This window comes from Alligator mississippiensis, chromosome 5, assembly GCF_030867095.1.
Source record: "Alligator mississippiensis isolate rAllMis1 chromosome 5, rAllMis1, whole genome shotgun sequence".
NCBI lineage: Eukaryota > Metazoa > Chordata > Crocodylia > Alligatoridae > Alligator > Alligator mississippiensis.
The window spans coordinates 175,878,260-175,905,944 of NC_081828.1; the positions used below are offsets into that span (position 1 = coordinate 175,878,260).

Genomic DNA, 27,685 nt, shown 5'->3' on the forward strand with positions numbered 1-27,685 from the left:
ATCAGGAAACACTTAAGATTAGGGAGTAACCAAATACTTGGGAGCCAGCTTGAAATTCCTATGGATGGCAGATATACTGATGGGATCTCTCATGGTTTCTTCAGAAACAATAGATAGCTTGGAGTATCAGGATTTTGGATTTTTACTTGTTGTGCACAAGCCCCAGCTTAGCATGACTTTTCCAGATCTTACTATAGTCTTTTAACAGACTTAAAGCAATTATTGGGGTGTTCATAACCTTTTGTGGAGAGGACTCCCACCAGTCGTCTCAGGAAAAGTATGACAACACCATACAACACCAACGAGCTGAACGCTGTGATGAACCCTTAACCATTGTTCAAACGTTGCCCGTACCCCCTCTGACTTGGTCTCTTGCCTCAGCATTCCCTAACCCGGCAACCGAGTTTTAGTCAATCAAGTTTAAATAGGCCTCCCACAGTGGGACCGGGGAATGTACGGCCCAAAAGTTAGAGGGGGGGGGGGGGGAGTCCTTAGTAAATCCAGATTAGAACTGGTCTGATAAATGCTGAGCTGGGTGTGTGTGAACATGGGTTGAATAACATTTGGAGCACAGAATCCCCATCATGCAGTGCTCCCCTGTTTCTCTGGTCCCAGAATTCACTGCAGTCTCTGCTTCAGGCTTTCTGTTCTCCATCTCTCATGTAAATGAATGGTCATCTGGTTCCATCTCAGATGGAAATGAGACCTAGGGCAGTTGTTTCACTCTTGTCACCCTTATCTGGAAGGTCTTAGGTGTGTCTCTCACTGCATCTTAATCAGTTTCATTTAGGTAGAGGAGGGGAGGGAAGGGGGGGTGAGTCTTTGTGAGCCAGACAGACTGCATCCTGTGCCAGGGTTGCCCAAGAACACACAGCTGAGACATAACACCACCAGGCCACACACTCCCAGCAGGGTGCAGTTTTAGGTGACACCCAGAACCAGGAGCCTCCTTACCCTTCCCTACAGCTCCTCCCTTACCTCCAGATGATATCAGCAACCTTCCAGCCAAGCAGTGTGATTGCTTGGCCCCCAGCAGCAGAACTGCCTTGTTTATAAGGGCTGCCCTGAATCTAAAATGGCTGCCCTCATTAAGCACCTGGCGGCTGCCAGCTCCAGACCCTTAAAGTGCACACACACACAGTGCCCTGCCACAGATAGCTGCCAGTGTGCATGCCAGGATGGGCTAGCAACCTGAGTCCCGGAGTGCCCAATGGGCTCGCACAGCTTGCATGGTTCTGCTCCATTTTCACTGTTGTCATGGTCCTGGGCTCTCCCTGCACTGGCAGGCAGAAAGGGCTGGGAGCCCTGTCAGCTGATGGGAGCTTGCAGGTGCAAGGGGAATCCAGGATCATGATCTTGGTTTTCTCCCTGCACAAGGAATAAGGCATGGTGGGATCTGACACATGGCACACTCCTATGGCTGGGACCACCCCTTCAGCTGATGGGGCTTGGCCCAAGCTGTCTGCTCCAGCTGAGCACTGGGGTGTGCTCTAGTGCCTCAGCTTCTGGCCTGGGCCACTGCAGACATGTGGCTGCATTTTCAGAATCAAAAGTGAATGTCTGTTCACTTGTTTATCGGTTCAGTCGACATGAGTTAGACTAACCTGCAGTGATTCAATCGATTCAGCCTCTGGCTTTTTGACTGTCTGTAATTATTAAGGAAGAGGGCAGCTCAAGAGGTAGACAGTCAGCAGAATAGTTTTTTTATACACCTTTGACTTCCCAGGCTTGCACACCTTTCTTGATGAAACCTGTGCTGCTCCTATTTCTAGCCAAGGACAAATGTGGCTGGTGTGGCAAATTCAACATGCAGAAAGCAGACAAAGACATGACAGGACTGGCTATAGGAGCCCTTAGTGTCTTCTGAGCAATCCATACCAGTGGTTCTTAACCTTTTTGCCATAGTGGACCACACTTACAGCTCTCAAGGTGTTATGCGGGCCACACCCACACAACTTACTTCCTGTGTCTCCATTTAAAAATGTTTTAACAGGATGTCACATAGGCTGCAGCAGTCTGCTGACTGGGCTGCACTCGGCCCACGGGCTGGGAACCACTGATCTATGCTATGGCTCCAGAGCTCAACCTCAGTTACCCTTTCCTTTAAGGTAGTTCAAGAGTGATGCTGTGGCCAGGGCAGTCCAGAAGTTACGCTTCTTCAGGCAGTGTCTTTTCCTGGACCAACTTTACAGATGGATGGAGAGAGACCAGCCTTTCACCTGAGGAAGACCCTCCTGCTTTTTCCCCAAGCTCCTTTCGCGCTAGCCAACGCCAGGGTTGGCCCTGCCACCCCAAGTGGAGGCTGCCTAGATAGTGAAGCTGTCCCACATGCCCCAGCACTGACCACCCAGCCCCGGGCAGCCTCCTGCGCCCCGCGGCCACAGCCCATCGCCTCCCGGCTCCAAGCCTCGTTCCCGCCCCGTCACGTCACGCCGTGTCTAGCCTGGGCAGCGCTCGGGCGGTGGCGAGGGGGCGCCGATTGGCTGCGCGGTTGCTGACGTCACATAGGCAGAGATGGGGCCAGCCGCGCCTGGGAAAAGCTCGGGAGGGGCTTCGCAGCCGGTGCCACAGTGGAGCCGGGGATGGCGACGCGGAGCCTGCTGGAAGCCGGCGGGGCGCTGCTGCAGCGCGCCGCCGCGGGCAGCCCCCTCTCCACGGCGCTGGCCGCCGCCGCCTTCGTGCTGGGGCTGGGCTACCTGCTGCAGCTCGGCTGCCGGCAGCGGCGTCCCCCGCCGCCCGCCGCAGGGGTGCGTGCGCGGGGAACGCGGGGGGCCGGGGCCGGGGCCGGGGCCGGGCGCGGGGCGCGGGCTCCGCTGAGGCGCCGCGCTGTGTCTTGCAGAAGCCACCGCCGTTCATCGCCTCGCCCGTGCCCTTCCTCGGCCACGCCGTGGCTTTCGCCCGGAGCCCGATCCGGTTCCTGGAGGCCGCCTACGAGACGGTGAGTGCGGGGCTGTTGCCGGCGACTCGTGCCTGGCAGCGACGGCGCGGGAGCAGGACCCGGACGCAGCGGGGAGCACGGCCCCGGCCCCGGCGAAGGCAGGCTCGAGATACCCCTTCACAGCCGGCCCGGCCCGGGGGGAGAGCGCGGGACCCGGCGGAGCGGCGGCTCTGTCCGCAGCGGCCCTTGGCCCCAGCACCGTCCTCCGCTGCGCAACCTCGGTTGCTCCCCAGGCTTGGCCTGGCCCCCCGTGCCAGGATTAGGGCCTGGGGCTGCACACCACCAGGCATGGCATTGCCAGGGCCCAGGCCACAAGGGGCTGGGGGTTGAGCACTCCTGACCTAGTCTTTCTGGAATCAAAGCTTGAATCTTGGCATGGTTGTTTCAGGGCATTGAGATGTCTTGCCACATACCACAATTCAGATACTCAGCATGCTATTAAAAGCCACTGTCCTGGTGATTTTATTTATTTATTTATTACATAAACATGACATATTTCCAAAACTAGTAACTTTAAAAGTGCTGACTAGGGTTTTCATTGCTTAAACGTAGGCATATGAACCCTGTCAATTTTTGGTTTAATGTATATGTTTCTGTTAGGGGTGCATTGATAAAGATTTTTTGGGCCAATACCGATGGCCAATGATTAGGCATATCAGCCAATACTGATCTGGTTCCTGATACACAGACCATCAGCTTGGAGAGCAGTGTCTGGCTGGTAAGTCAGTGGGGTAGAAGGAGTTGGGGAGGAGGGGGCAGATCGAAGCCCCTCACAGTAAGGGAGGGAATGGGGCTGGGGCTGGGGCAGGCATTGCACAGCTGGGATGGTGCAAGGTGGAGCTGTGGCTCGTGTGGGGGAGGTATGTGAGGCAGCAGGGTGGTGGTGGGCTGCTGCTGTGCACTTGAGGCTAGAGCAGGGGTGGGCAATTATTTTGGGTGGAGGGCTTACTGTGTTTTGGCAAGCCATCGAGGGCCGCATGACAGGCAGCCTAGGGCAGATAAATATTAATTTTCTAAATTTTTAGGGGCCCCGCAAGCCGGATAAACGGCCTAGCGGGCCGCATCTGGCCTGTGGGCCGCACTTTGCCCACCCCTAAGCTGGAGGCTGTGTTGGGCTCCTCCTGGTGGGGCCTGGCCCAGGGCTGCGCTCAGAGCTGGCCGGGCAGTGGCGATGCTGGGAGGGGGTGCTACAGGGTGGGCTACAGTCATTCCAAAATTCACTGTAGACCCCCTGCCCTGAGCACATCCCTGGCCCAGCCCCTGCCGGGGAGCCCAGTGCAGCTCAACCTTTCCCTGTGCACAGATCTGGGGGGGCACATGTTCCCCATGCCTCCCCTGGGGGTGTGCACAGCGGTGGCTCCATCCCATGCCCTGCCCAGACCATCGCTCGCAGCTCCATCCTGCGCTCTGCCTCGCCCTAGCTGTGCAGCCCCTGCCCCAGCCTCAACCCAAGCTCCACTCTCTCCCTACCTGTAGAGGCCTCGATCTGCCCCCTGCCATACCCCTTCCCTCCCACAGGCTTCCTGGCCCGATACTGCTCTCCATGCTGCATTCCTGGCCGCGTGCATGTATGCAACATTTATCGGGGACCATGTCGGCCACATCAGCCAAAAAGGCCGATTTGCCAATAATGTCAGTTTTCCTTTTATCGTCGTTAATACGATATGGACCAATGTGTCAGTGCACCTCTAGTTTCTGTTTTAAAAACGAACTTTCCTCTTGAGTTAAAAATCCACAAGTGGAAGTGGGATGCTGTGTGTCTGGCTGCATTTTATATGGTCAGTGTAAATTGGAAAAACAATACATTCATCTTTTTTTTAGTTATATTTACCCATAACAACAAATGTTAGTATATTAACTGAGCCAGGCGTTTATCCCTGAAGGCTGATTTTTCTCCCATATGTAGTTGAGCAGTTCAAGATACTTGTCAGTTGTCTAATTGTGATGTCTTCATCCCAGAAATCACTGTAGTTCAGTAGAGCTGTGTGTGTGTATCATTAGAAACTAAGGTATAAACCATTATGTAGAGCCTTATAAAGGGTTATAATTCATATTCAAATATATGAACAAAGTATAGCCCTTTATAAAGGCTCTACCTAGTGGTTTACACTTTGAATTCTCATTATTTAAAAGTAACATTTTTTTTTTCTCTCCTCAGTATGGGCCTGTGTTTAGCTTCACTATGGTGGGCAAGACATTTACATATCTCTTAGGTAGCGATGCTGCTTCTCTGCTGTTCAACAGTAAAAATGAAGACCTGAATGCAGAGGATGTATACTCTCGCCTAACCACACCTGTCTTTGGCAAGGGAGTTGCTTATGATGTGCCTAATCCGGTATGTGGTTTGTGTAGAAAGTCAGGTGCATGTGTCAAGGTTCTTATAAGTTTTGTCTTATATTTTGGTTTGATGCTACAAGGGTTAGGAAGTTTAGCTGTCCCTGCCCTACTCAAAGATTGGTGATGTCCGTATCATTCTGGAAACAGGCTGCACCGATGCAGTTGATGCTCTCGATTTTGGTAGTCTCAAAGTGGTCAAAGACTGAACAAGTTTAGACTGTGGTAGTACTCCTGTGGCCACCCACTGATCTGGACACTTCTTTTTGTAAGTGAAGCCTGCTCATTCCATTTCAGTGGAAATCAAGGAGCAAAATGCTTGTTGTTTTGTATTCCTACCCCCCTCCCATTACTTGTCTCAGTGACTCCAGATTACTATTCATTTTCAGTTTGCTCCTTTCTACAAGTTTCAGAGAAGGAATATCTGTCTGCAGCATTGCAAGGGGAAGCTATTTTTCCAGGCCCCCTACAGCCCCTCCTCCCTAAAACCACAACCAAGTACTTAGGAGACTTTTAATGCAAAAAACTTAATGCTTCTGCCATTACCCGCAGATGCTATTCAAGGCTTCTCAATGCAGCAGGCAGCAGCATGAATCCTCTCTAGTCCCTCAACCCTTCTGTTTAGGTTGAGGGAAGGGAGGTAGCTGATACCATATCCTTGCCATGGGAGGGACTCCAAGGAAAAGGTTTTGTTAATTTTGATGGACTAAATGGACTTGGACTCCAAATGTACAATAAGGCCAGATATAGACATTACCCTTTTACTGGTAAAAGTGATCAGAGACTAGTCTATACCCATAACAGAACAGAAGTTTGGCATGAACAGGCTAGTTTTAAAAGGGCGGAACCAAATCTAAGAGTTGTCCCTGTCCTCTGCTGCCCCCTACCAAAGGGTGAATGTGTGATCTGTTCACTACCAATCTAAATTACACTGCTTGCAGAAACCTGCATAACTTAGATTGATTTTTGCCTTGGGCTTTTTGAATGTCTGTACCTAGCCTAAAAGTTCATATTAATGCCACTAAATGAGGGTCAGGGTTTGCATACGGGAAGGAAGCCTTCTATGGCAGAGAATCACTATTATAAATTATCTGAGATTTTCAAGGTGCATCTCAGGGAACATAATTTAATTTCATACCAAATCCACTTTAATGAAGTTGCTCTTGGGGTCCACAGATTGGACACCACAAAACATAAATGGAGCAGGACCTCACCTGATAGATAGTCCAGAGTCATGCCAGATGTGGTAGGCAGCCTCCTATATAGTTGGCTGCCTTGCCTCTTTACTCTAGGAGTTTAAGGAGACTAAAGCTAAAGAATACATCTCTTCTGTTGTGGAATGAGCAATTCTGATCTACGGTTAGACTGGAATCTTCTTTCTTCTTGCTTGAAATTAGTCTCTCTTCAGGAAGTTCACTTTATATTGTATTGCCCCCTCATGCAGTACTGAAGTTATGTAGACATGACCTATGAGAACAGGAAAAAACAACATGGTACTTGGGAAAGGCAGGTTCAGTCTTTGACTGCTAATTCAGTCTCTTCTCTTCAGTATGAGAATCACTTAAAGTTCTGTGAAGTGGCTGTCAACTACTGTGGTCTTAATTTCCTAGCGACTCCCATGTTTTTCTATTTCACTATATTTATTTATTGTTAATGGCAAAATGAATATGAAGAACCTCATGTTGCATACTGTCTTGATACTTGCAGGTGTTTTTGGAGCAGAAGAAAATGCTAAAAACGGGGCTGAATATAGCACAGTTTAAACAACATGTACGTGTGATCGAAAAAGAAACAAAGGACTACTTTAATTCCTGGGGACAGAGTGGCAAAAGAAGTGAGCAACACCCCATGCTTTGTATTTCAAAAGTTATACTGAAGGCAGTGGCAAGGGAAACAACCAATATTAACATAGTTTAATGGTAGTATTGGAGTGATGTTGTAGCTGTGATGTCTAAAGTATGTGAGGGGCAAGGGTTTTTGTTGGTGATATTTTTCTTACCGGTTGGAATAGAGTGCACTTGGTCCAATAAGAGAGATCAATCACAAAAATCTTTACTTCTCACATAGTTTAGCAGTATTTTTTTTGATACATGATCTACTGCAATGCATTTAATGGAATGAAATAAGACATTTAGGCAAAAAAGTGCCAATCATTTTATGTTCAAAAGAATCAAATACAGAACTTGTTCACTGTTTACACAACAAATGTAAAGATTCTAGGAGAATAAAGCTGTTCAGAAATGCATTTAGAGGTGCACTGATATATCGGTCGCATATCAGATCAGCACCAACAACAGGAAAATTAACATTATCGACAATTGGCTTTTAGTGGCCGATAATGTCACTGGTAAATGCCATGTGAATGTGTGCAGCTGCAGCATGCATGCAGCCAGGAATACAGCTGGGCAGCTTAGAGAGCAGCATCTGGCCAGTAAGTCTGTGGAGGAGAAGGGGCATGGAGGAAGGAAAGGGCATGGGGAGGGCAGATCAAGGCCACCACGGTGAGGGAGGGAGTGGGGCAGGCGCTGCCCAGCCAGGGGGGTGAATGTGACCCTGGGGCTGTGAGTGGGATGGAGCTGCTGGGGGGTGGTGATGGGATGCTGGGTGGGTGGGCAGCTTCCCATCACTATGTACCCCCTGGGAAGGCATGAGGGGTATGCCATCTCCCCCCAGATTTGTGCATGGGGTGAGGGCAGGCTGCCTGCTGCAGGCTCAGAGTCAGGGGCAGTGCTTCCCTCTTCCTGGCAGGGGGGCAGGCACATCCGTGTGGGGCAAGGGGCAGCACTGGGAGAGGGGGCTACAGGGAATTTTGGGGTGGCTGTAGCCCCTCAAAACCCCCCTTGTGCAAGGTAAAGGCAGCAGAGCAGAGTGTCGCAATAAGGGGTGGCGCTTGGGGCTATAGCCACCCCAAAATTCCCTGTAACTCACTCTCCCAGTGCCCTTCTCTACCATCTATCCCAAAACATGCATGCCAAGTAAAATGCCTTCACATGCCATGCTCTAACACGTGTGCCAGGAGTTGCTGACCCCTGTGATAGATACAAGGACATCCAGTTAAGAGGTTTTAAATAAGTGTTACTGCAACATATTCCTCTTTCCAGTAATATTTCCCAGTTATCCCCTCTCTAGTGTCCTATGCCAGAGATCTACCTGTGCAAAAGCATTTTTTGAAACAATCACATTAAAGAGAAAAGCGTTGAGAACTTAAATTGTTCAAGCTATACATTTCTTTCTGGAGAAGAGAAATGAATGGCCTGCAAATTTTAACGCAAATATCCCTGAAATGCTGTCTTACTGATTTTTTTGATTTTTTTTTCCTTGCTTTTTTCAGACTTATTTGAAGCACTTTCAGAGCTCATTATTTTGACAGCAAGTCATTGCTTACATGGGAAAGAAATCAGAAGCCTACTCAACGAGAAGGTGGCACAACTGTATGCTGATTTGGATGGGGGATTTACTCATGCTGCTTGGCTCCTGCCAGGGTGGCTACCACTGCCAAGTTTCAGGTACCAAAGATAATGGATTAAATATTTCTTGTTGCTTAAGTAACTTGTCTGTTCTTGATCTTTGTGATCCAGGTCTTTCTGGGTCTTTAAATACGTGTTTTAAACTCCAAAAAAGAAAGGAATGCAAGGATATTTCCTTTAGGAGGAATCTAACAGCAGTATATTAGTTTGTACTGGTATTCCCTGAAACTGGAAATAGGGCAGTTAACTCCTTCACATCCCTGCCTTATTAGCATTTAAAACATAAGAACTACGGCATTACTAAATGTTTTTTCTTGGCATTAATGACCAGCTAAAGGACAATGGTCCTGAAAGAGTCTTTTTTTGTGTATTATTAGTATTTTTAACAAAAGAAAATATGATTTAGTTCAAGGTTGTTGGTTGTAGCTGTGTTGGTTTAAGGACATGGGCAGACAAGGTTCTTTGAGTAAATGTATCTTTTATTAGACCACCTAAATAGTTGGAAAAATTGTTCTTTGCAAGCTTTCAGGCACAAACGCCCTTCGTCAGGCATAGGGAGAGTCTGCTGGTGTTTTGTGCTCTCCTGAGTGGAATAGAAGCCAAAATGCAGATTTTGCAGGAGAGCGCACACAACACTAGCAGACTCTTCCTATGCCTGAAGAAGGGTGTTTGTGCCTGAAAACTTGCAAAGAACAATTTTTCCAGATATTTAGTTGGTCTAATAAAAGATGTCACATTTACCTAGAGAACCTTGTCTGATTTAGTTCAAGGCACCCTTTGGAGAATTGTTCTTTTTCTACAATGCAGATTATTGAGGACAAGAAGATAATATTTCAAGTTGCATCAGGAAAGCTTTGTAGGGATCAGCAGACCACTCCTATCTAACGCCTTCAGCAAAACTGCATCTCAGTGTTTCTAAACTAAATGGAATTATGTTGTCATCTGGATTCAAGATTAGTAATTTAACACCATCTTTACAAAAATGGTTGTTTATATTTTCTTAACTAGAGAAGTCAGTTTTACTCCACATTTAGGGTAAAAACATTCAGTAAAATACAGAAGATGTTGCAATCTTTTTATTTATTTATTTAATTAATTCCCAAATTCCAGTGATTTGAATAGGATGATTGATTGCATTTTCATGGAAGGTATGCATTTGTACAATTGGGATCACTGCATAGAACAGTGGTTTTCAATCTTTTTAGTCATGGCACTCCTCTACCACTTTTTTGAATGTGGTGGCCTCCCTGGTTGAGAACCACAGTTGGTGCTGCCTCAGCTTACCTCAGTGCTTCTCAACTGGGTGTTGCTGCTTCCAGATAAAACTGCCCTGCATGCCTGCTGCACAGCCAGCCTGGGAAGGACTGTGGCATGTCCAAACAGTCCTGTTGCATTAAAGTTCTGATTAACCAGTTCTGTCTGCTGTAAGTTGGGCTGTAGCCCTTTCTGGTCTGGCCTTTCTTAGAAACAAAGGTGTGAGAATGGAACAGTTCCGTGCACCTTGGTTTCCAAGAGGGGCTGGACCAAGAAGGGCTACAGCTGAACCAGCTTCTGCTTGCTTTAGGCTGATTAGAGACCAAATGCAGTAGGAGTCTGTATGGGGCAGTTTTATTTGGCTGCCACAGTGGCAACAGAGCAACTGTGTTGTGGCACCCTTGAAGAGGTTCACAACACCCCAGTTGAGGACCACTGCCAAAGAAGATGATTATAACAGACTTACATTACTTGTTTTTCTGGAACAGTCCATACATAGAGGCAAAACTGGTTAAGTTTATACTCTGGCTAAACCTACTGCAAGGGATAGGTGTCAGAGGCGGCAGCCTCATGTTGCTGATTTTGCTAAGAGATGCTGTTGAAATAACTGTCTCGTGCATGAATAACTTATATAGGGTATGGTTTATCTTGGCTTACATAACCTGTTTGTAGCTTAAACTCTTTTATTACGAAATATGAATGTTAATTTGGCCACCCTAACTAATAGATGTGAGATAAGGTGCAAAGAAATTATAGTTCGATTTCAACAAAGCAGTTGAAGGCAAGGTTCCCTCCAAGGTGCGCATGTGCGTGGTGGCGCACAATTTCAAATCTTGCCACGCGCCACCTTTTTAATGCCGCGCACCTGCCCTGAGAGGAGCTGGGTGCGAAGTGTGGCAGAGACCTTCGGCCAGTGCAGGACATTTTACCAGAGGTAAGCTCTTCACTCCTCAGGCAACGGCTCCTCCCCCAGGCGATGCAGAGGCAGGGGAGGGGACGATGGCTGGGGCAAAATGCCTCATCATGGTCCTGGGGAACTGCTCTGGCTGTTTTGTTTTTTTTCACCTTGTTGCAGCCAGAAACTCTGGCTGCATCTGGTTCTGCTGCATCCAGTGTGCCAGGACATTCATTTAGTTACCAGCCAAGTGGGGGAGGAGTTCATGGCTCTGCTCCTGCTCTTGCCCCGGCCCCAGGGAGGGATCAGGGGGCCCAAGAACTACATCTTGCAAGGGGTCCCCAAAGATTGTGGGCTGGCCCTGCATGTGATTTCCCTCTCATGCAAGTTTTACACCACTGTAAGTTTCTATTTTTGAATTAAGTCACTGCTGATTTGCAAAGGCATAGATTAAAAGAAAATCTGGGCCTATAAACACCATAGAAGGAAACCATTGCATGTAAGCAGTTCATATGACTTCTAGTGGTGCACAGAACTCTCTTACTGCTTTCTTTATTTTACTTTTCTTTGGCACAATGTTTGGGTAAAGCTATTTAATTTAATATGTAAATACCTATAGGAGTTTCTTCATCAATACACACTCAAGTACTGAGGTTTTGCTGGTATCTGATTTTGTGTGAGAGGAATCGGACCCTAACCCTGTAGCTTTTTGTGAAAACTGACAATTTTAATTAAATCGGTTCACGAATTATAATACCCCATAAACGCAATACCTTGCTGCAGTCCTTGAGACACGTTGCAGAGCCCCCACCAGGCTTATTCAAACAACACATAAGAGTGCTTAAGCAGAACTCAATTACTATTCAAGTGGTCATATGTTTGTTATGCTATTAATGGGAATGGACTGAAGCGGTGTGCTCGCAGACGGATGCGGCACGCTCATGGATTGCTACATCTTAAAGGGAACATTGGTTGAAGGCATGCTTAATTTTAAGTAAATAAGTCATTCTCCAGGTAGTTGTCTACCCAAATTCCACTGCAGACACACACAAGCTCTGTGCCTAAGAAAGGTTCTTTTGGATCATGCTGTGTCCCTACATGTCCTCATTGCCTCCCTCACTGTAAGGGTTGGAGAGCCATCAAGCGTCACTTAGCCCTGGATTTAAGAAGCAACTATGTGATGAGACATGTGATATACCTGGATCCATTAACTATTTGACACAGCTTGTTTTAGAGATTCTTTTCATTTTAAGTAGTAAGAACTTTCAAGTTACTTGCCTTGGCATAATAATAAAGGTCAGATTTTTTTTCACTAATTCCCCTTGTCTCTGGACAAGGAATTTTGAGTCCACCTTTATAGAAGATACAAGTCACAAAGTGACTTTAATTCACTATGGGAAGTACATATAGCTACTGCTACTGGTAGACTAAACGAGCATAGGATAAGTAACCTCTACTCTGCTTTGGCACTGGAGAGTGGTGGGTCAGCACCCAGCTTTCTAGCTGCGTCATCTCACATATTCTGGTCTTGTTCTGCATTCACAGCAGCACAGGTTAGAGGGAACTGTATTGCAATGATTTCTTTTGTATCATTGCTGCTTTCTGTTTAGGGAGAGACAATTATTTGCATATTTAGAGGTCGAAAATAGAGACGATCAATTAAAATGGTATTAGCATTAACAAGACCTGCTGAAGATTTGAGAAACTGGTTGGAGTGTGTTACAGAAGAGAGTAGATGTCATCTCATTCAACACAATAAAGCAGTATAATAATGTTTTGTTCCAATGCTGCTGTGTCCTTTCATGTGTGTTTTGCCCTGGTGCCTGCAGAGTCCTGTGATGCCATGTCATATAACTCTCATTAACCCACATATAACTTGTGATGAAATTCGGTGTCTCAGATATTAGATATCTCTTGAGAGATATAATTGTCAGTGACCTTTGAAATTGTTATAGAACACTGATAAATATTTAGGCAATGAACGATTGTCACTAAAATACTCTCTTTAATAAAAACGTTCATTGACATCCTAGACGTTTGATCTAAATGGGATTTAATTATTTGTAAGACAAACTATACCTGTTCTGATAGATCTTTACATGCATCTTTGTTTATTTTATGCATGGACACTAATAAAGATGCTTCGTGTTACAGACGTAGAGACCGAGCACACAGAGAGATAAAGAACATTTTCTATAAGGTTATCCAGAAACGGCGCCAGTCAGGAGAAAGGGAGGATGATATGCTTCAAACGCTGCTGGATGTTCGATATAAGTAAGTGAAAATTGAAGATGTTGCCACATGTAAACATTAGGAGGAAGTGCTGAGTATTTAACACTTTTATATAGGAGGCTTCATTTATCAATTTTTTTCTAAATTACATGTTGCTTGTCATGCCACACATCATCCTTGGATCTTAGATTTTCCCGTGTGTGCTGTTTGCTGTAGCCTTTTGGAGATGATATCCCTTTTCCTGTCTTTTTGACTGTAATTGTAACAGTGAGGGTTCTAGAAGCTGGTTTTGCCTTTTCCATCTCCTTGTAGAGCTTGAAGAACTTTGCACTTTTTAGGGTTGGACTTTGAGGCACCCAAATAGTAGACTTCAAAGTAAGAATACAAAAAAAAAAAATGAAAATCTGGCCCAAGTATGTTCTTATGACATATTATACAAATGATGTGTAGAAGTACCATGCTAAATCAGATTAATGGTCTATCAAGCTCAGTATCCTGTCTCTGATAGTGAGAAGTACAGTAAAAGCTCTATTATCCGGCATCCCCCATTCCCAGGGGATGCCGGCTAATCAAATATGATGGTTAATCAAATGTGCGCTGTCTGGTGCTCTCCTTGGCATTAGTGTGCCAGGGGAGAGGCAGTGGGGCCCTGCGCAGGCTGCTTTGCCCCGGGCCATGGGGTGAAGAAGTGACAAAGAAAAACTTGGCCTGCGGCGGTGAAACTGGAAGTCCCCTGGAAGTGGTAGTTCCAGTTTTGCTTTTGCTGTGTCCCTCGGAAGCCGGTTAGTAGAGTTTTCTGGCTAATAATGTGCTGGTTAACACAGCTTTTACTGTAGTATGATGCTGTAGAAGCAGAGTATATGAACAAGACAAATATTAAGTGATCCTTCTCAAGTCATACTTTTCCTGGCATCAACTATCATTGGTTGGTGATGTTGGAAGATATGCCCCTGACTGCTCTCTTTCATTGAGGACAGATCCATAGGGAACTATTAATTTGTCTTATCCTTTTTTGAACATGGTTATAGTATCTGCAGCTACAACCTCCTGTAGTAGTGAGTTCCACAGTTAACTATGTGCTGTTTTGTGTTGTTTTTTTCTAAAAGCCTTCCTTCAGTTTGTTTTAAACCTATTTCCTCATCATTTCAGTAGCTGCTCCCTAGTTCGTGTATTCTGCGGCTTGATGAATAACAGTTCCCTATTTACCTTATTCACATCCTTCATGAATTTACTGGCCTCTATCATATTCCCCCTCAGCTTTTTCCTTGCTGAAATGAAGTGTCTTAATATTTTTAGTTTCTCCTGACATTGCAGCTTCTCCATAGCCCTGACTATCTCTGACTTTTTTTGTACCTCTTCTTAATTTTAATACATCTTTCTTAAGATGTGGAAACCAGAACTGTGCTCAGTATTCCAGACATAGGTGTACCGTGGATTAATACAGTGGCATAGTGATGACAAATCCATCCTCTCTCCATACAGCCTCCAGTATAACATCTTTATCTTTTAGTGATCAAAGCATATTTCCCACTTCACTTGCCTGTCCTGATTCTTCAATTCTTAGGGTAAAGAATTCTAAATGCTTACAGGTGAGATTACCCCTGTGTTACAGAAGGAGTATTTTCTCAGGAGTTAGCTCCAAAGATCAAATCAGATGCCCCTTCCCTAAGCCTCTTGATTTTAATTTTTCTAATCAAGGTGAATGATTTTTAATTTGCAGTTTTCACATTTATTATATGAGTTAGAAAGTTAGGTTATATCTCCTGCTGGATATCTCATTCTTTTGTGCTACCCTCCAAGCCTCTCTCAAAATTTTTCAGCACTTCATCTTTCTATGAAATAGAAATAGGTGGATACTAGGCACTCTGTTTTCCATATACAGATAAAGAATATGTCTGTGAACTGGTGATTCAATAATCTACCATGCTTAAAAAGCAGGCTTCAGGGGAGCTCTTGCCAAGGTTTTATTTAATGGTAGATCCAGGCCATGTATATAGATGTTCAGTTTCTGCCACAATCGCCATTCTCCTGGTAGAACACCTGCACACTTGCAGTTTCTAGTTTTTTCTTGCAGAGCAAAAATGGCAGAAAAATGACCTGACACCTTGCATTGCCACTGCCCAGGTCTTTGCTAGGATTGGACTCTCTGCTACCCCTTTCCAGCCCTACATGCCAGGATTGGGCTCTGTACTGCCCTGTGTGGTTATTTTACACACAGGGCCCTGCTGTCCAGTTTGTGGGGCTCCCTGAGGGTCTGGAATTTTGGAAACTTCTCTCCTGTCACCAAATTTTTGGACCTATGGGGAGCTTTGTGGGCCAGATGACACAACTCCAGGGGCCAGATCTGACCTGTGGGCCAGGGGTTGAGCACTCTTATTCTAATGCAGTGTTTCTCAACCCATGGGTTGCAAGATTTCAGAAGGTCGTGAGCCACGGGTTGAGAAACACTGATCCTGGGAAAATGTGGAGACTGCGGCAGGGAAGAGTGGCAGGGGGAAGGGGGTGGGGGAGAGTGAGGCCGGGCTGGATGCTTGCAGAGATGGGGAAGCTGGGTGATGCTGCTTGGGGTGGAATGGGCTGTGATCAGGCTGCCTGGTGGGGGCTGCCACAGGCCTCTCCTCCTCCCTGTAGCTCACTCCGCTGCCGCCCGCATGAGCCGGAGCCACTGCAGCCATCATGCTCTGGCCTGAGCAGGATGGGGGCAACTGGAGGCCCCTCTTGCAGGGCTGGGGGGGGAGAGGGGGAGGGCTGGGGGCTGCAGATCAGGAGTAGGGGGCACCTGCAGGGCTGGGGTGGGGCAGGGGCTGGGGGTCAGCAGTGAGGGATACCAACATGGTGGGGGGGGGAGACTGTGGGTTGTGCACTGGCAGGGCTGGGGGGGTGCAAGGCCATGAACCTTTGGAAATGGGTTCCGGTAGGAAAAAGGTTGAATCACTACTCTAATATACATCATCTTAATCTAGGGATGGCCATCCTCTGACAGACGACGAAATTGCTGGAATGCTTATTGGGTTACTGTTAGCTGGTCAGCATACGTCCTCAACCACCAGTGCTTGGCTTGGCTTCTTCTTAGCTAGAGACAAATCAATACAGGAGCAGTGTTATGTGGAACAGAAAGCAGTTTGTGGAGATGACTTGCCACCATTAAGTTATGATCAGGTTTGTATGTTGCATAATTTTTTACAGGCTAACCTTGCAATGAAATATTTCTGACACAAACATGGTCAATTTGAAGTTAGTGACTGAAAGTACATTTTAGGTTGGGGCGGGCAATTATTTTGAGCGGAGGGCTGCTTACCCAGTTTTGGCAGGTGGTCAAGGGCCACATGGGTAGCCCTGCCCTTTGACAGGAGCCCTACCCCTTGACAGGTGCCCCGCCCCCTGATCACCATCTTGGGACCAACATCCCAATGACTTGGGACCAATGTCCCAGGGCCAGCACTGGTGGGACCCAAAGCAGGGTGCAGGCTGGCCGGGGTCTGTGGAGCCGGGCTGGGCTGCACCAGCAGGGAGGGGGGAGCTGGCCCGGCTCCATAGAGCCCCTGCCAGCTGGGACCCCATGCTCCTGCCACCCTGCTCTGGGCCCCACCGGCACTGGCCCCGGACACCAGTATGGGCCCTGTGCTCCAACTGGCTGCCCACCCGCTCACACTCAGTGCCCTACAGCCCCGTGGTACAGGCGGGGGACAGCACACAGTCCCGACTCCCTGCTTGCCAGCAGAAAAGTAGCTGATGCTGAGCATGGGGAAAAGTGGCCCCTCACCTGCCCCATGGCTGACGCTCCCTGCTGCAGCTGCTCACAGCCTGCATGGGGCTGTCAAGAGTGGGCACAGGCAGCCCCATGCGTGCTGCAAGCAGCTGCAGTGTGGGGCACAGGGCATGGGTGGGGAGGGGCTGCTTTCCCCCCCTCCCGCTCCTTCCTTGCCCAGGGTCCGTCGTGTCCTCCCCCACACACACTTACCTGAGCTTCCTGCGCCAGGGCAGCCACATGTTCCCAGACCCAGAAACCCTGGCTGGGGCTGCTGGCTGGGGGGCTTCCCCTGAGTCCTACTTCCCTTGGTTCCTGTCACTTTTGACAGGAACCAAGGGCAGAGAAGTATTAATTACAAGATGGTAGCTTGTATTCTAATATTGTATCCTAAGCAATGTTTTTCTTCCGTTACATGAAGAAGCAGAAACAAAGAAACAGCGTAACTAATCAAGTATCTATTGAAAATGAGCTGCATAAAATGTTGATTTTTCAAATAGGAAAAAATACTTGTTTTAATGTTGGATATTTTCTAAAACATGAAGAAACTATAATGTTTACCTTACTTACAGCTGAAGGATCTGAACTTGCTGGACCGTTGTCTAAAAGAAACTTTAAGGCTTAGACCTCCTATAATGACGATGATGAGAATGGCAAGGACTCCTCAGGTAAGTACATTAGAGTACACGGTCTGTAATATAATCTTGAGCATAAATCTCTCATATCTGAAGATGTGACAGAACCAGAATTTAATAAGAAGTGAAACGCTGAATGATGACAGCAAGTTGTGCAGTGAGGTGCAAAGTTGGGTAGTCACTGACTGACATGTGGGAGCAGTGTAATATGATCACCTTAGAAGTTGCAGCTCTAACGCACAGGCATTGTGAATCTGCTACAGATTATTCTAAGGACATAAAACATATCACACTTGTTCTCCAGAACATACACATATAGCCTCGTAAACTTGTCTGCTTTAGGTATTTGTGATGCACAAAATCAACCATGTATTATGGCTCTTTTGACAGTGTTAATCGTATCTCCTCTATAAGATGCAATTCCTGTCCCCTGCTTGATATCTTGTTCATTTTGTGCTTTTTGAAAAATCCCTTGGGATTGAAGCCTTGGTGGAAACTCCTCCCCTCTCCCCCAAAAGGGGAGGGAGGGAGAATAGCTGGCTTCCTGACAGCCTGGGGAGCAAAGTTGCAGTCCAGCTGCCACCTGAGGCCACAGGCGAGCTCTTGAGCTGCCACCATGGAAGAAGGGACTGTCCCTGGGAGGAGGGGGCAGGCAATGGCAGAGATAAGTGCTGCTACTGCCCCCTGTGATGGTAGCAGCATAGTTCCAGCTGTCAGAACTCACTGCTGCTCTGCACTCCAGAGCAATGCCAGACTCTCTTCCAGCTGTCAGAGCCTGGCACTGCTGTGCACCCTGGAGCAGCACTGGGCTTGCCAGGTGACACAGATCGTGGTACAGCTCCATACCTTGGGGCAGTGCTGGCCTGTCCTCCAGCCAGGATTTTCTCCAGCTGTCGGGGAGCCTGGCACTGCTCCAAATTTGGATCAGTAGGTATCAAAGAAACCACCCCCTCTGTCACTTGTGGGATTGGTGAGGGTTTGAGTTGCTGATCTGAGGGTTGCAGTACTGCCAGTGAAACCCCACTACTCCTAGACTAACATAGTTCCTCTGGCAGGGCAGAGGGTGGGCTGTCAGTGGTTAGATTCACTGACAGATTCTCCTGTGAGGGGTGGGGAATGAAGGAGCAACCTCCAATTACCCCATGGCTGGGGAACATGCCTTTGTGGTGAGTGTAGAGCTGGAATAAGGGGCCTCTGAAGAAGCATGTTCCCCCATAGCACTCTCTCTTTATAGTGCTACAAATGAACCAAGGCCACAGGCTCCACATTTCTTTTTTATAAGCATTTTCCTGTGTCAGCCTCCATTAGCAGAGCTAGCTCCACATCTTACCCAGTAACTTTTATATCAGGATGCTTAAATGCCACAAAGTACTTTCTGGTATTTCATCAGTTTGTTGCTAGATGGAGGCTACATTACTAATGCAGGCTACATTACTCTGAGAGCAAACGTCTAGCTTGTACACTGTAACAAGAGATAGGTATGTTAGTCTGAAGTCAGGCAGAAGGTACAGCAGGGTAGCACCTTAGAGACTAACTGGTTCAGAGAAGCAAACTTTTGTAGGTGACAGCTTGCTTAACCTACAGTCAGATGTTGTGACAATCCTCTACAAAAGCTTATGCCTCTCTGAACCATTTAGTCTATATGGTGTTACTCTGCTGTGCTTTACAGTACAAGAAACTTTTTTTCTGTTGGGTAAGAACTGCTTTCTTTATACATGTTCTTCTGAAAATAGAATCTTTTTTTTTGGTGGCTGGTTAGGTATTTCTCAGCATTTAGACTATTGTTTCTGACTGGCTGAATAGCATTGCCACCAAAATAATTTAGGAGCTTTCTTAGTACTGCCTCTAATTATTAATATTTTTTTCATTTTGCTTTGTTTTACCAAACCAATGCCCACAAATACTTTGTAGTACCAGCCTCTTCACTAGATGTTTTTTTTTCCTGCTCACTTTATGGATGCTTTTTGTAACATGTAGGGCTTCTTTTTTCCCCCTGTAGACTGTTGCTGGTTATACTATTCCTCCTGGTCACCAGGTCTGTGTATCTCCAACTGTTAATCATAGACTTAAGGATTCTTGGGTAGAAGCTTTAGAGTTCAAACCTGATCGTTATCTCCAGGATAATCCAGCAGCTGGAGAGAAGTTTTCATATGTGCCATTTGGTGCAGGTAAGTCAAAGAATACTGTAAAGGAATTGCTTTAGGTGGCTGACGTAGTGGTAGAATATTAAGGAAGTCATTCAAATACTGGATGCCCAGTGCCACAGTTGACTCAATTCACTCTAATAAAAACAAATTCCGTGGTTCCTAGTAAATTTGTAAAACTTTTCTTCTATTGCTGCATGAAGCATCCTTTCAAATGGAAAACTGATTGTTCATGTAAAAACAGCCAAACAGACTGTGCAAGTGCTGTGCAATATATAAAGTAAACAGTTCTTATTCTTTTAGTTCTATTAATTTAATGTATTACTTGAAATAAATAAGAAATCTTTAAATTTTTGTTACTTTACAGTTTGAGGTTCTTAACATCAGGGAAAAAAAACCCATTAATGCAGAGTCAACAACTTTTTTGTGTTGAATTCTTGCATCAACAATAACTGTATCATTGTACATAACATTCAGACTTTCAGAAGTTAAATGTGTGAGCAAAGAGCAACTGCTCTGGAAACAATGTCTGAAGAGTTGGCTGACTTTGTGTTTAAATTCTCCTTTAATACTGCATTGATGTAGTGTTTTAGCAGAAAATAGCTGTACATGGTAAGAGATTTGTGAATGTCAAGGTAACGCATGTTAGTTCTTATATCAAATTTCTCCCATTTTTAATGAAAAGTGATGTGGCTGTTTCTTTTTTTTTTTGTTTGCTTGTTTTCTTAAGTATTGGCCCCAATCCAGTGAAGCACAGGATTGTACGTTTTTGATTAATTGGGACCATAATTATAATTGTTTAGAACTAATGAACACCTTTGTGTTAAATTTACAGCGTTACTATTGTATTATTGATGGTGTTGAGTTCATAGAAGTGTGATAGCTCTCTCTGCTCTGTGGACTTCCCTTTAGGTCGTCATCGTTGTATTGGAGAAAATTTTGCATATGTTCAGATTAAGACCATTTGGTCTACTTTGCTCCGTTTATATGAATTTGATCTCATCGATGGATCTTTTCCTACTATAAATTATACAACTATGATTCACACACCTAATCATCCAGTTATCCGATATAAGAGACGGTTGTGCTGAGTTTGTGATACAGAAATATTTATATCTAAATGGCAAAAATTGTTGTTTTGAATAAAAGTTATGACAAAATTAAGTGGTTCAGAGAAAATATGCTATCCCATTGGACATGTAGTATAATGGAAATGAGATAAACCTAACTACAAAATATGGAACCATTTAGTACTTTGTACATTCTACAATAACAAGATTTTTATTAGAAAAGGCAGCATTTTATACTTGTGTAATAATTTTTAGGCAGATACCAAATCATTATTAGAATTGAATTAGTTTCAAGTAATCACAGGTGAGGAAATAAAAGGTTTAAATCTTAATTTCTAATGACTTTTTAAAAACCTACCATGTTTGAGCTAAACCAGGGAGCAAGATTGTACACTTGTGGACAGTTGGTGCTTCTGTGCAGTTTGAGATTCTGTTACCTCGGTGTGGATGTGTAAGCATACATGTGTATCCTGAGCATGCATAGTAAACTATACATGGCTCTGCAGGTATGTGGCTTATGTAAACATGTGGACCCCAAAGTCACAAAATTATAGCCAGACCAAAAAACACTGACTGGGAGCAAGGGAGAGGAGGAAAGACAATGACCCTTCTATGTTTTAGTGCTAATAGCTAACTGGTGAGAGCGGAAAGGAAGGAGGAAACCTGAGTTGTAAGTCCCCCTTCACCCAGAGAATTTTGAGGCTGCATATTCCTGATTGCTACATCACAGGTTAAGCATTGTCCAGTTTGCTCTTCAGCACTCCTTTTGAAGCAGAGCCACACAACACCTTGAATTTGATACTTATTGGATTAAATGGATGGAGTGAAATAGATAAAGCTTTCTGTTTCCTGGAAGTAAGGGTCTAAGCTAGAACTCAGGACTCTTTTTTATGTGGCTAGAAAAATGCCATTTAGCTACACAAATGAAACAATTCCTCCCAAGTGATTTAGATACCTATTTTGAGGCAGTTAAGAGACATTTTCAAAAAAACTAGGCAAACATTTAAATAGATCCATTAAGTTGTCAGGTTGGGCGCCCAAAATAGGTTAGTCACTCTTTGAAGTATTGGTGTAGGTATAATAAGTAGCAGAACTTCACAATTTTGTGAATGAATAAATAGTAAGCAGAGTAAGGCAGCTGTCAGAAAAATATGCTTGTGTCCATGTAATTTTAAATGTTCTTTGTCTACAAGAAGCTGAATGAAATAGCTAAATATTGTGCTACTACTGATTATTTTTCACCAGTATTGTTAATTGTACATTTTTAAAGTGGAGTGGTGATAATGGATGGAAAGTAGCTCTGACATGCAAAAAAATTTCATTAAAATTTATGATTTTTTTGGTGAAAAGTTGTTCTTTTCTGCGCTCAGAGCTGTGTATGTAGTGTCAACCACTTATTCTTGAAAGACTTTAAAACATTATTTGAGTTTTTCATTTTGTTTTAATTTTTTACTACTAAAGGAATGAATAACTATGAACTTGGCATTCAAAAGCATCAATAACAAGTTACTGCCCTTTGATGAGAGCATAAAACAGCCTTATTATTAATGGTCATTTCTTATTTTAAACATGGACTAATAAAAAGCCTGAACATGTAAATCCTCACTGTAGGCAATTCCTGTTGTAGGAGGCCCTTCTAACAAATAGTTTCTATGGCTGTACAAGAGAAATCAAAGCAATTAAAGATTACAGCATCATAATGTAATCAGTGAGAGCTGGGTTGGGTTGGACTCCTTTCCTAGTCAGTAGCTGTCAGGTTCTAGAGTAGATTATGCACTTTTTGGGGGGGTAAAGTTTGTATTAAATTGCATGTTCTCTTATGCATACATATACAGCCATCTCTCCATCAGGTTCAACCCATACTGAGGACCCTCCTAAGAGGAGGCAGATGGTTCATAGGTTAAAGCATTTTCTGTCCCTTCAGCTGGGACTCCACTGGCAAATTGCTCACCAGACAAAGCAGTTGAAAGAACCGAAAGCACTTCTCTATAAACTTCTTTTAAAGAACTATCTGTCACACTTTCAACCCATGTAGAGCTGCACCAGTGCAAACTGGAAATGGTGAATGGCACATAGTCACATTCACCATCATAACACCTACAAATCCCCCTTCTTCATGAGAGTCTGTTGTAGTAGGAGGGACACTCTTCTGACTTGGAGAGCAACAGAAGAGGTTCCTCCACACCTCAAGGAAAGGGGTGCTATAGCAGCTATGTTCTGCTTTTAAAAAGAAAGTGAATTGAATTCAGCTTTTTAAGGTCCAAGAAAGGCCACATTCCCTAAGTCAGTGTCAAAATGGTTACCTTGGTATGTATCTTCTCATCCTTGAGCTGGGGACTGCTTCATAGCAGGATGGTGGTGCAAGATGGTTATTTCCATATGGCTTTCTTACAGATAATGCCTTTGTTTCATGACAGATCAGGACCAACATTAACATCAGCTCCTTTTCTTTGGCTTATTCACAAGCCTGGGAATCTTTACGCAAATCCTTTTACTTGGGGCTGCATGCCTCAGAATATCAAGTACATGCATCTCAATACCTGGCTGACAGAAGACCCTATGGAAGAGCATGTTAGAAAGTCTACCAACTACCTTGGCACTCTTCTACTGCTTAGTCCTGTGGTTCAGCAACCAGAAGTCCACTATGACTCCAGCACAAACATTGGCCTTCACTCACACTTTTCTGAACATAGTGTCAGTGCTGGCCTATTCTGCTAGTATAATTCTGAGCCCTAAAAGAATTTGTTTTTCCACAACAGAAAGCATGCCTCAATGCTTATCTATACACCTTTGTCACACCACGTGCCAGATTTCATCTCAGGGACATGTAGGTCTGGCTTTGGACTATCTAATTTCCAGAGAGAGAATTTCTGACCATAAAGATAACTATCCTGGGTTCTACATTCTCCATAGGATAGGAGATGGACGAAGTAATGTAGGTTTGGATGTGGCTTTCCTTCCCTCTGCTGCATCAGGGTTTATGATAATGCAAGTGTATATTGGGTATTTGCAAATACAGGGCCCTCTGAACAGAGGATGAGGAACAGGATACTAATTGCTGTGCTGACAAAATACAGTGGGCGTATTGTATTCTTACTGGACAGAGACAGATGCCTTTGAAAAGATGAGCTAGTCATATGACCTGACATTCAAACTTAATCTGTCCAGAGGTGCTAACAAACAGAAGATCCAATCCAATTCCACTAGAGTTAATGGGAGATTTTTCATAGACTTCAATGAGAATTCAATTCAGCCCTAATTATGCAGCCATTCAAGAAAAAAACAATGGAAAGGACACAACAGGATTGCCCCCCAGCTCTCACAGTGGCATCAGTTAGATCAGTGGTTCTCAACTCTCTTAGCACCCTTCAATATCTTTTCTGAATTTAGATTCTAGCTCAGTGATTTAGAAAAGTTATGGAGAGTGCCTTGAGGCTAAAATGTGGAGACCCACGGGTTTATATGAAATTGATTTCACCGATGCATATTTTCCTACTATAAATTATACAACCCTGCTTTACACACCTCATAAAGTTATCAGATATGAAACAGTTATGCTAAATTTGAGTTAGAACAACTGTTTTGAGTAAATGGGGACAAAATTAAGTGCTCCATAAAAAAAGGAACTTCTTCATTTGATCATCAGTGTTATGAAGATGAGGGAAATCTAGCCATGACATGTGAAACCACTACACCTACTATAACTCCATTCCTGAATCAGTACTTTGTAGGACATACAGTACATTTACCGGGTTTTATTCATAAAAATGCTGTCTTCTATTTGTGTAGCAACTTTAACATGGGTTCAGGCCTGACAGTTACTTAGCATCCAACTCACCAGTCAAATCCCAAGCAAGGAAAAAGCCATTTTTCAAGTGTGAATCTTAACTTCTAGAATGAGCATATGTGTTAACCTACTTCCCTTCATCCACCTAAACTAAGGAGTGAGATGCAAGTCTCCATGTACAGTGGGACTAGAATCTGTTTTGATGGGATCATTGTAACAACCAGGGTTTGAATTACATTCTGACTCTTGTGGGGTGACAGTGGTGGCCAATAGCTGAAGAAGCCACTACTGCTGCCATCTGAGGTGCAGGGCAGGCTCTCGTCTGATGGGGGAGCTCTTGTCTCTTATGGGGAGCTCAGCCCCCCGAGCTCCCCTGGTAACAACTGAAGTTGGAAGGTTTGCTTTGTGTGTTTGTAGCCTGTCACAACTGCAGAAATGTACATACTGTTTTATGTAATAAATACATTCTTATTTTCAAGAATGAACCTAGAATTGCCATGGAGTTTTAATAAAAATCATAATAGTTTCACAAGAGGGATAGTAGAATGTTTACATCTTATTGGTCATCTGAATACTGGAAATGGACAATGCACAAAAACTTTGAAAGAGTAACTGGGGACTTGAGGCAGTTTTCAGAGGTTTTGTATTTTCATTAAGTGGTACAGAACCATTCCGTAAACATTTAAGTCCATTTAAATTGTGTCGAGGTTACTTGGTCTCATTTTAAAGTAAGCAAATTAGTATTAGAATCTCACAAATAACTGATTTCTGCAAATTAGCAAATAGTAAGTAGAGCAAGACAGTTCTCAGATTCTTGGAATGGAAAGGAATGCTTTTTAAACATGCTCACTTTCTCAGGCAAGCATATGATGTAACAACTTTGCATCACTATGAATTGTTTTTGCCCTCAGAACTTTTGTGTATTTTGAAGTGGGGCGGTAGTAGATAAAAAGTAGTTGCCTTGCAAATAATTTATTTCAGTTTTTTGTGACAATTGTCAGTGCTCAGAACTGTGTACATGCACATAAAAAAACTGACTTAAACTGAAAGTCTTTTAAAATTAACTCTCATTGCTAAACAAATGAATAAGTATGAAATGAGCATCACAATGGCTACTCATAATTATCAGTGATAGTTACTGCCTTTTGCTGTGAGCACAAAACCACCTCATTAAGTCATTTCCCATTTTAAACACAGAAAAAGCTTGGGCATGTTAAGCTCACACCTTAAGAAATTTTCATTATGCAGAGGCTTAATAAAAATCTGTTTCTGTGGTGGAACAAGTGAAATGAATACCACAACTTCTATAATGTAATGGTGCAATCTGGGTCTCTCTGCACTTAGCTGCTAGCAGCCTCCTTGTGCTGATCAGTATAAACACTTCCTACCTATTTCTTTCAGCTGTTGAGGCTTGAATCACCCAGAACGGTAGTCTGGCTGTAGTAACGTGCACAGAAACCAAGGTGGCTCTTCTACTTCAAACAGTTTCAAACAATACAGCATTTAAAAGGATGAAGTCATCTTTTATTTCAGTACTTTGACAAAATACCCATAAAATTCAAAACTTCTACCATTACAAAAATAGGTCTCTACAAGTGATATTTTGCCTGCACTGCCAATAGCAAATATATTAGAAGAGAGTCATGTTAATTCAGTAGCCTTACCAGAAAAACAGTGCAGTGCACTTTGAGCTACACTCTGCAATCTCACTAATGCTTAAGTTTCATACTTGCACCCGCTCGATAAATACACACTTTTTTCATAAGTTAATCATTTAAATTAGCATTCCACAAATATACATGTAAAATTAATGATTGATTTTTTTTGAATGAACACCAGGTGCCTATATACAGAAATTCCAGTCTGCTTGGATGTGCCAGCAAGGGAACTGTATACAATCGTACTGCTGCGTTGATGTTGGTCCCACAAAATACACATTATACAAAAGCACAGGAGCACAGATTTACAAAAGGCAATTTCATTTATGTCACTACCAGTGATGGAAATATTGAAAGGTTATTATCTTCTCATACCACAGTGCAACTGAGTGTAGGAAGCAGAACCTGTAAAATAGAAAAAGAGAGTTTAGGTAAAGTGCTGGGTGACTAAAGAGGTTTACTCATAGGGTTCACGGGCAGTCATTAGACTATCTACAATAAGCTTCAGATGGCTTCAGTGAAAATTATATAAAGTGGCTGGATTAACAGTAACTCTTAGGAATAGCTCACATGCAGTCTGACAAGGAGTTTTGGATCCCATTAGCTCACAGCTATATTTCTGTTACAGTTATAAAATCAAACATTTAGTGCTTCACTGGGGAAGTGTCTCCTTCAGAAGTCATGTAAGAGGCAAATACTGCAGTATGTCTAACAAGTACTGTCAGACAGGGAGCAAAAAGGCAGAAAGGTTACCAAGAGGGGAACTTTGTGCAAGTTATCAGAAGTGGAGCAGGGCAGCTCTGCAGCTGGGCTGGTGCCATGCTGACTGCAGTGGTGTGATAATCTGCCACTCCAGCGGTGGCTATTTTTGCAGCGTTTGGGGCTGCTGCGTTCAGTTACACTACAGCATGTGATGACTTGTAAAAGCCCTATCCAGCTGGGATTCTTAGCAATAAAATTCTTGCTTCAAAGTGATTTGAGAGCCTAGACAAAAACTATAGTGAGACTTGAAATCTGTCATGTCATGCTTAAATGTAATGCAGGAATCCAAACAGTTTCCTCCTACAGTCTTTCAGCTTTTTTTTTCTTGTGGATATTTGCTGCCTGCTTTCTGTTCAGCTGCAAGTCTTAAATCAGAGAGAAACTATGCCTAAAACTCAGCTTCTATCAGACTTACTAACAAACCAACAGATGCTTTGCAAGTCAGACCAGGTACTGAGTGACTTGTTTTGCCAAGAGACCATGACAAGGAAAGCATGAGTATTTACCTGACTGAACACTTCCAAGTCGCCTCTGTAGTGCTTCTAGCCGATTAATGTAATCTGTTAAAGCTCTGTCAGGATCATAATTTTGCAGCTGAGGGCATGCAAGGGAAACTGGATTTATATCAGCATGGAAGCCATAGTACCTAGAGGAAGAAAAACCATGAAATATAGCTTTTAAAATTAAAAAATACTGTACTTTCTGTTTCCAAAGGGAACTGTATCAGAAATAGCTAAATGTTATGGCTCTAAGTATATATG

At 44.2% G+C, this 27,685-nt stretch overlaps 2 protein-coding genes across 11 annotated transcripts in view; one reads left to right on the forward strand and one right to left on the reverse strand.

Annotated features, from left to right (window-relative positions):
* Positions 1-2,549: 2,549 nt before the first annotated feature.
* On the forward strand, positions 2,550-25,040 carry LOC102567199 (lanosterol 14-alpha demethylase). 2 transcript variants are annotated; one of them, XM_019497818.2, is made up of 10 exons: positions 2,550-2,747; positions 2,840-2,938; positions 5,097-5,273; positions 6,980-7,106; positions 8,604-8,778; positions 13,043-13,162; positions 16,084-16,279; positions 17,441-17,536; positions 19,503-19,671; positions 23,135-25,040. In XM_019497818.2, exons 1-10 carry the CDS (start codon positions 2,583-2,585, stop codon positions 23,149-23,151), a joined length of 1,341 nt encoding a protein of 446 aa, XP_019353363.1. In that variant the 5' UTR covers positions 2,550-2,582; the 3' UTR covers positions 23,152-25,040. The 2 variants fall into 2 exon arrangements, with proteins under 2 accessions (XP_019353363.1, XP_006258996.2); XM_006258934.4 differs by lacking the exon at positions 23,135-25,040 and adding an exon at positions 20,560-22,066 and having other exon boundaries at positions 2,551-2,747.
* Positions 25,041-26,006: 966 nt separating this feature from the next.
* The window catches only part of AKAP9 (A-kinase anchoring protein 9), a 217,712-nt gene continuing 216,033 nt past the window's right edge, over positions 26,007-27,685 (reverse strand). For all 9 annotated transcript variants that reach the window (XM_059729014.1, XM_059729016.1, XM_059729012.1 and 6 more), the window contains 2 exons: positions 27,431-27,570; positions 26,007-26,567 (listed from right to left, as the gene is read on the reverse strand). In XM_059729014.1, coding sequence (XP_059584997.1) covers positions 26,524-26,567; positions 27,431-27,570 — 184 coding nt within the window. In that variant the 3' untranslated portion in view covers positions 26,007-26,523. The remainder of the gene's footprint in view (positions 26,568-27,430; positions 27,571-27,685) is intronic.

Excerpts from the sequence above, each read along its gene's own strand:
- LOC102567199 (XM_006258934.4), top strand. The coding sequence starts at position 2,583 with ATGGCGACGCGGAGCCTGCTGGAAGCCGGCGGGGCGCTGCTGCAGCGC. Across the intron at positions 17,537-19,502 it reads GAATGGCAAGGACTCCTCAG|ACTGTTGCTGGTTATACTAT; the intron begins GTAAGTACATTA and ends TTCCCCCTGTAG. Across the intron at positions 19,672-20,559 it reads ATATGTGCCATTTGGTGCAG|GTCGTCATCGTTGTATTGGA; the intron begins GTAAGTCAAAGA and ends ACTTCCCTTTAG.